Here is an 8,605-nt window from a genome sequence, read left to right on the forward strand (position 1 = left end):
TGAAAAGTATAAGAAAATCGACATGAAAAAAATTAGACAATAATTGTTTTTCAGGTCTGAATTATTCTGAAGGATTTTGGTTGATTCAGAAACTTACTTATTTTAAAAGAAGTTGTTAATAATGTCAATATAATCCAGAAAGTGGTTGTTTTAACATTTTTTTAAACAAAAAACTAATATTTCTGTAAAAAAAATTAGTAAAGAAATCCTGAAAATTGCCATTTTTATCTAATTCTAATAGATTTCCTTCGTTTTTGAGCCAGAAAGTTACTCGTTTAGAAATTTACTATCGTTAAAATGCTTTTTACGTTTTTTGTATTTTTAGCATCAATTTGTCAATTCGCTTTACTTATTCGCTCAAATTTTATTGTGAAAATTGTTAATTTGAAATAATTAATTGTTGTCTCGTTCCATTATGTAAATTTTCTTGTTTTTGTCAAAACTTTAACTAAAGGATTATAAATTTCTTAAAAATTTTGAATAAAATAAACTGTTTCTTTAAAAAGTTTTAAAAAATTAACATGAAAAAGAAACAGACAATTGCCGTTGGAAGTCTGAATTATTCCGAAACATTTTGCCCGTTTTCCCCCTAGAAACTTACTTACAAAAAATATTCATTTTAGCAATTTAAGGCATTTTAAGCTAAATATTGGTAAAACAAGCTTAAAAATCGTCGTTTTTGGCTAATTCTAACAAATTTGGATTGTTTTTTGAGTCAGAAACTTACTTATTTTTACTTTTACTATTGTTTATTTTTGCCATTTATTATCGATTCGTTAATTCGCTACTTCGCCCTCTCGCTAATTCGTTCTCGTTATGTTGCAAATGTCGTTTAATTCGAAATAATTAATTGTTGCCTCGTTCCGTTATGTGCATTTTCTTGTCGTGTATGTGTCATTAACGCGTCTAAACCAGTACTTATAAGAATGCGGCAATCTGGGCGAAAAAACGGCCATAATCCGTAATAAGGCGTTCCATTAGTATATACAAGTGGCTTTTTTCGGCAGCTTCTTGTGAGAGAAATTTCCATTTAACACCTGCGATCTCACCAGGACACAACATAGTATCGTGTAATGCACCATATAAACGCGAAAAGCGTGGGCCATCGAGGCCTCGTCGAGGAATAATAATCGCTTTTGAATCATAATTTTCAGACGGAATTTACACCACTCATTAAGAAATTAACACGAAAAACACTGAACGTAATTTATTGCAAGCAATCTGATTTTTTACCAAATCGTAAATCATTAAAAATTGCTCCTCCAAGTGCAATATTCCCACAAAGGCCGCGAGCGATTTAAATATTTTTGATTAGAGAGCTATGCGAAGTGCTTAAAGTGTTTGAATCTTTAATAATTTGTTTTGAAAAATGGTCAAATGACACGAGAAATTTGTTGATTAAATAAAATAAAATATCTACAAATTTTTATTGTGACACCTGGGGAAAGAGGAAGAAATACCGAGAAATGCGTTTTGGTTAGTCGTTATTTACATATGTAAATTTTGTTAGGTAGTGAAGTGTTACACAGGTATTAAACTTGATACAAAGCTATAAATGTTACTTGTCGAAATAAAAAATACTCTTCCTAGTGTAAAGACAGTTAAAGTTTATACACTGGTGGTTTCCGACTTTAACATGAAAATAAGGGAAAAACCGAGAGAAAAATAAATGTGTTCTATTCTCGTGCAAATTTTTTGAAACCGATAATTTTTACAAAACCGAATCAGATAGTGTGAGGTATGTAAAAGGTCTAAATGTCGACAAAATTTGATATTTGAGCTCTAATTTTACTTTCTACACAACATTTTCGAATCCGACAAGATTTGCTATCAGTTTCTAGTAATTTTTACTAAAGACGAACATGAAAATATGAGAAAACAAATGTGTTCTATTCACTTATTCGCTCATTCGCTTATTTGCTTAAATTTTTCGGTAAATTTGAATTAATCAATTGTTGTCTCGCTTTGTTATCTTGTTTTTATCAAAACTTTAACAAAAAAATAAACTGATATTTTTTTATCAATTTGTCAATTCGCTTATTCGATCAATTTTTTTTTTGTTTTTATCAAAACTTAAACTAAAGAAAAAAATGTAGCTTGTTTTTGATTCACAAATTTACTTATTTCAGAAGAATTTGTCAAAATAGCCCAAAAATGGCTTAATACGTTTTTAAAACTAAAAACTTACTTTGTTTTAAAAAAATTTCGTAAAACAAGCCTGAAAATCGTCATTCCTAGCTAATTCTAATGAACTTGGCATGTTTTATAGCTAAATTTAATTTAATTTTTGTTAAAATCTATTTTACGTGTTTATTGTTTATTTTTTTACATTTTTTTATCACTTTGTTCAAATTTTGTTGCAAATATTGTTAAATTTGAACTAATTAATTGTTGTCTCACTTTGTCATCTGCATTTTCTTGTTTTTGTTAAAATTTTAATAAAAAGATAAAACACAACAAATCGTATGAAAAAATCTACATAAAAAAATCAGATAATTTTTGTTTTGTGCTTGACTTAGAAATTTACTCATTTTAAAAGAATTGTTAAAATAAATCAAAAATCCTCGTTTTAACACGTTTTTAAGTTAAAAACTTCTTTTTCTTTAAGAAATTTTGGTAAAATAAGTTTAAAATTAGTTGTTCTTAGTTAATTTTAGCAGCTTTGGCTCGTTTTCGAGCTAGAAAGTTACTTATTTTTAAATTTATTATTCTTAAAATTTATCTTACATGTTTTTTGTGTATTTTTTTATCAATTCGTTAATTTGCTTATTCGCCCACTCTGCTTAAAGTTATTGTTAAATTTGAACTAATTAATTGTTGTCTAGCTTTGTGATGTGTATTTTTTTCTTTTTATCAAAACTTTAATTAAAGGATTATATATTTTTTTAAACTTTAATTTGAATAAACTGTTTCTACAAAAAGTATGAAAAAATCGACTTGAAAAAAATCAGAAAAGTGTTGTCTTAAGCCTGAATTCTTCCGAAAAATTTTGCTTGTTTTTGACTCAAAAACATACTTATTTACTGAAACCGATAATTTTGATAAAACCTTTGCGAATCAGATAGTGTGTCGGCAAAGCCGTGATCCCCTTCTAAATGTCGACAAAATCTGATAGGTGAGTTCTATAATTCTATAACAGTTATTTTTACTAAAAACAAACATGAAAATATGAGAAAAACACATGTGTTCCATTCTTTGCAAATTTTTCGAAACCCCATTTAAGAAAAATTATAATTTTTTATTTTATGCTTAGATCTTTTCCAATTTTTTTTTAATTTTATTGAATTAAATACGTTGTTAGGCAACTAAAAAAACAAGCTCGGAGGCGGTTCATTATCCACACTTGAATATTGCACCGATTTGCGATTTTTTACTTCTTTTTCAACAAGGAGAAAGCGAGCGATTGGACTAATTAAATTTTTGTCGACTCGAAAATTTGATTTTTGGGTCACACAACTGATCAAAGATGCCATGATTATCGTGACAATTACACCAATCACCGAATAGTAGAAGTATGAAATTTGAAACAACCAGGGAGGTGACGATTTATCACTAAAACAAGTTTTGTAACTAAAAATAAATAAATAAAAAAATACCGACATTGTAGTCTCATTTCGTAAAGTTTGATTCAAACAGTTGGTCGAAATGGGTTTCAAATACTGATTTTGCCCATTTTGGTCCTGGTAATAAGTCGCTGGTAAAGCAATTAATAAACAAGTCACAAATCCGAAGAGAGTACCATAAAAAGCTCCCTAATTAAAAAAAATTAAATAAAATACAAAAAACGAGTACTTACTTTAGAGTTAGTTTTTGGTATCAAAAGCCCGCAAGTAAACATCCCCAAAATGGGGCCCCCAGTCACACCTGTTATCGTAAAAATGATATTAAATAGCGTTCCTAAGTAAGGCATTACAAAAGCCAAAATTGTGCAAAAAATACCAATTCCGACGACTGACAATTTCAAAATTTTACTTTCATTAAATTTGCTTAAAAATGGTTTCATGAAATCTGAATATATGGAACCAGATAAACAGTTCAAAGTTGCTGATTGGAGACTGAAATAAATTACAGTTATTGTGACTCAACTGAAAAAAGTTACCTCAAACTTGAGCTGAAAATTGCGGCTACAAAAATTCCGGAAACTCCGGGAATTTTATTACCCACATCCATGGCAAGGTAAGGTAATAACTGGTCCGGTGTTTGGATAAATTTTGCACTGACTGGATCACAATCCCAATATTTTGCATACATAGTTAATCCGAGAAAAATACAAATAATTACGACAAAATAGTGCCCAATTAGGAAATAAAGCAAGGCTCTTGATGCTCCTTTTATGGTTCGGATTGATCGCATTTTTTGGACGGTAATTTGGTCAACACAATTGATTGTCAAATATGTGAACGAATAACCGATTATCATGATCCAAACACTGCTATGACGTGTTGGGTTTGGATCAAATCTGCAATTTAAGAGTAAATTTTTGGATTTTATTTTTCCAAAACCAGACTCGAAAATGTCCAAACGGCCACTTCCCATCGCTTTGTCCCAAATTTCAGTGAAACCCCCAGTTGATCCAATCGCTAAAGCTAGAATAATGATGAAAGTGACCAAAACGACAAAAAATTGCAACACATCTGTCCAAATAACAGTCCTGAAACCTCCAATACTTGTATAAAAAATACAAACACCACTGACACCAACTATAACGTATTGCAATTGAAATCCAGTGACTAGAAATAAGATACAGTATGTGCCAAAAAAAAGTTATTTGATACCTGCAGATAAGGCCAAAGCTGGCGTATAAATGGTCATTGATAGATAACAGATGAGACAAATTGTAAAAATGCCCGACGCGAGTTGCCTCGCCCTTTTATCAAACCTTTTTTCCAAATATTCATAAACTGTGTCAATTTCAAGATTGTAAAATACAGGTAAGTAGATAAATTTGTTGGCAAAGTAGGCTATAGTCATGCCAATTATGACTAAAATTATATTTGCACCAAAACTATACACTTCTGAACAGGAGCTTAGAAGAACGGAAATGGAAGTCACACTAAAAATTGTTTTTTAATTTGAAAATTTTATGAAAAAATTTTTACCTTGCAATTAGTGATACACCAACTGGGAATGCGTTCATTTGTTTGTTTCCTTGGAGGTATTCGGAAGGATTTAATTGCTTGTTTTTAGCGAAACATCCGAAATAAATTCCGATTAAAATGCTTAAAACTAGGACTAAAATAAAAATTGAATAATCGTACCAGAATAGTGTGAGAGAGTTCATTGCTATAGTAAACTTGTAACTCCATAATTCTTTAAACATTCAAGCCTTGAATTAAATATGTCTACGGTTTTATCTTTACACTTATCGTAAAAAATGTAATAATTAAAAATAATTTTTAAAATATTGAAATGAAAATGAATACATGCACTACAACTTTTTGTAACGTATGTCTTGAATAGTGACTTCAAGACCTGTCAGTTTTTATTTAGAAAATTTAACATTTGTTAAAATTATTCTATCCAAATTATCTAATAATTTCCCTTACCACTAGAATTTTACTATTGGAATTGAGAAGGAATTTATTAAACAAGATCATTCAAATACAAATCCAACTGGAAGATTGACATTTCCAAACTAAAAGTGAATAAAATTCGTTTTTATCATGCGCTGAATAAACACAAATGCATGATAAGAGTTTGTTAAAAACGGGAACAATTGTGATAAGAGCGCATTATACAGGGCATTTATTTTAAAAGGAGCCAGTCTCAATAACTTTTGACATTGAGTAAATATATTTTCAAGCAAAAACAGGTCGATTAGTTCAAAACCAACATTAGTTACATTTTAGGTTTCATTCCCTAGTCGCTAGCCACCTCTACTTTACAATTGTAAATGGCACCCTCTACTTTGTAAATGTTTTCAGAAAGAGAAAAATCAGCGTACCTAAATATCAAAGAAAAATTTTTTTGTCGATTTGTTTTTCTTAATTCTATAACAAATTTACGAAAATCAGAAACAATGAGTTTTAAAAGTGATCGTTAAAGTTATAAGTGTTAAATTTTGCACTTTGACTCGATTTATTTCAGTTCAAAAAACAATTTTCCAAGTTTTTTTTGCTACAGACTATTAGAAGAGAAAACAAGGAAGCTGCATCCTAAATTGTACCACTGTTTAATGTTATTTGTGGGTTTTATTGGCAAAATTTTTGTATCTTTACTAAATAATTATAAAAAAAAACATATACAAAATTATTAGTATTATTAAATAAACATAAAAAAATGTCAAATGTCAAAACTTAGGAAATCGACTGGAAAAAAGTTGGTTAAGTTATCTTGAATATGGGATTTCTATTTAAAATTATTATTTTGGAACACTCTGTATTAAATAAAAATATTTTTGGAATGTGCTTCATTGTCGGATCTGTCATTGAAAAAAAATCAAGTCCATAGCTTAGATAAAAAAAAAGTTATAAAAGCTACACACACCCCTGGGTCAGCCTGTATATAATTTTTCTTTTTCATAAAAATTAAATAAAATGTAGATTGTTGTAATTTTTAAACCATAGCTTTTGTAAAAAAAATATTTTTTTTAAACAAACAAAACTATCGAGAAATTTTACTCTTGACAAAACGCCACATTTTTATAGTACTTTGTCATTTATTAATTAGTTTTTTCAAAAATAAATAGTTTAGTTCCATACTTTTTATTCATTTTTATTATTATTATTATTTGAAATATGTCTTGTGACTTGTGACTATTTTTTATTCTTAATTAAAAACTTACGTGGAATTTTTTTCGTGCCGAAAATAATGTACAGATTGAAATTATAAAATGGTCATATTTTGAAGAATTTATAAAGTTTATAAATAAAAATTTACAAAAATCAGAAACAATGAATTTTAAAAGTGATCGTTTTGGCATGGAATTACTCAATTAGATAAAAAAAAGTTTTTCCATGTTCCTGGTATTTCATCTTACTTGAATTTTTTTTCTTCACACTGTATATACGTGTATGTACGTAAGAAAGTTGGCTCTGGGGCTCTTGAAATAAAAAAACTTTTCTTGCCCACTTGCGTGTTTATTTTTTCATAAATCAGTTGATTTCCTGACCCGAATTCAAAATGTTTCAAAATTACACGCGAAAAGCTTCAACCTCATACATCAGCAGCATCGAAGTCTTTAATCTGACTGTAAAACGGACGAACGTGCCAAGCTTACTCTAGTAATTACTGATCCAAATCTTCAGATTTATATTGAGGCAGACAGGAGCCATTAAGCATGAACTATTACTCAAAGTGGCTTCCAGGAAGTGTTTGAAAAAAAGTCCTCAAAACTCGGGTGTAAATAACTCAATCAGCTGTGATTATACTGTGATAAATGGCCCCAAATTGTGGCTCTAATTTCTCGATTAATCCTTTCACATTTTTTTTTTTACTTTTCGAATTAATGTGGTTCCGTAGGTGTGCTCGTTGTTTATTTTATTGGTCCAACAATGCCGACACAATTCGCACTTAAGCTGTAACAGAGCTATTCTCGATGACCATTACATTACTTGCGAATGGAGCTGTTTTCGCGTGAAATTTTTCACACAATGAGTGGTTTTCCTTCTCTTTAAGCTATTGGAATTGTGCGGAAATGAGATGAAAGACATGAATTGGAGTGGTAGTTTCAGGCTGGAAGAGTGGACGTTTATGGGTGTTTGCAGGCTGTAATAATTGTAACAATTCTAAACAATTTAATTTAGAGTTATGGTGGGAGTGGAGCGGAGAGAATGAGTGGCGAAATATTGCTTGTTACAAAATCCATAAAAATAAAAGCTCAAAAATTGCTTAGTCGCACATTCGCTAATTCGCTTATTCTCTCGTTTTGTACTAACTTATTTTTTCTTTTGTTTTTGTAAATTTAAAATAAAATAGAAAAAACAACTCACTTATTTCAGTTTCAAATTTTATTTTTTACTAAAAAAACACTAATTTTACTAACTTAAATAAACAACATTTTTTTTTACATAAAATGAAAAACCGTTTTGACATAAAACTGATAATTTTGCTTTATTTATTCGCTTCTATAATTCGTTTCTCACTATTTAACTAATAAATCATCTTATTATTTATTCATTATTTAAAATGGGTGGTCCGTTTACAATAAAATTGCAAAAATTTGCCCATTGTCACTTTTTATTCGCTTATTCGCTTATTTGACATTATCATTTTTATGTAATTCGCCTGTTCGCTCATTCGCATGTGTCATATTCTTATTTTTTACTTAATTATTATTTATTAATTTAATGCAAAAAGCTTTGAACCAAAATATGCAGACGAAAAATGTTACATTTTTGGTTACTTTTCTTATTTAATGTTTGCTTTACTCTTTTTCTAAAAAAACAACAATTATTTTGTAGTAATTTGGTTTTTTTGCGCTTAATTTTTAATAAAAATTTTCATTATTTATTTAGTCGTTAATTTACTTTTCTACTTGTTTATTCGCCTATTCGCCCATTCGCATATTTTTTTCTTCTTGTTTACATCATTTACTAAAAACTACTTTTTGGATCAAAAATGCACAATTTAAATAAAAAAAATCGTAAAATGTGTTGAGAAACAT

At 29.0% G+C, this 8,605-nt stretch overlaps 1 protein-coding gene across 2 annotated transcripts in view; it reads right to left on the reverse strand.

Annotated features, from left to right (window-relative positions):
• Positions 1-5,288, reverse strand: part of LOC123016387 (sodium-coupled monocarboxylate transporter 2-like) — a 14,816-nt gene extending 9,528 nt beyond the window's left edge. The window contains exons 1-7 of one of the 2 annotated variants that reach the window (XM_044416749.1): positions 5,100-5,288; positions 4,776-5,053; positions 4,508-4,730; positions 4,100-4,459; positions 3,797-4,055; positions 3,601-3,752; positions 2,964-3,552 (exon numbers count right to left, since the gene is read on the reverse strand). In XM_044416749.1, coding sequence (XP_044272684.1) covers positions 3,306-3,552; positions 3,601-3,752; positions 3,797-4,055; positions 4,100-4,459; positions 4,508-4,730; positions 4,776-5,053; positions 5,100-5,281 — 1,701 coding nt within the window. In that variant the 5' untranslated portion in view covers positions 5,282-5,288 and the 3' untranslated portion in view covers positions 2,964-3,305. Of the gene's footprint in view, positions 1-2,963; positions 3,553-3,600; positions 3,753-3,796; positions 4,056-4,099; positions 4,460-4,507; positions 4,731-4,775; positions 5,054-5,099 lie in introns of those variants that run through there. The other variant, XM_044416750.1, reaches the window with a different exon arrangement.
• Positions 5,289-8,605: the final 3,317 nt, after the last annotated feature.

Source organism: Tribolium madens, unplaced genomic scaffold (assembly GCF_015345945.1).
Source record: "Tribolium madens isolate multiple individuals breed KSU strain unplaced genomic scaffold, Tmad_KSU_1.1 Scaffold_1;HRSCAF=32;Tcas5.2_LG8, whole genome shotgun sequence".
Taxonomy (NCBI): domain Eukaryota; kingdom Metazoa; phylum Arthropoda; class Insecta; order Coleoptera; family Tenebrionidae; genus Tribolium; species Tribolium madens.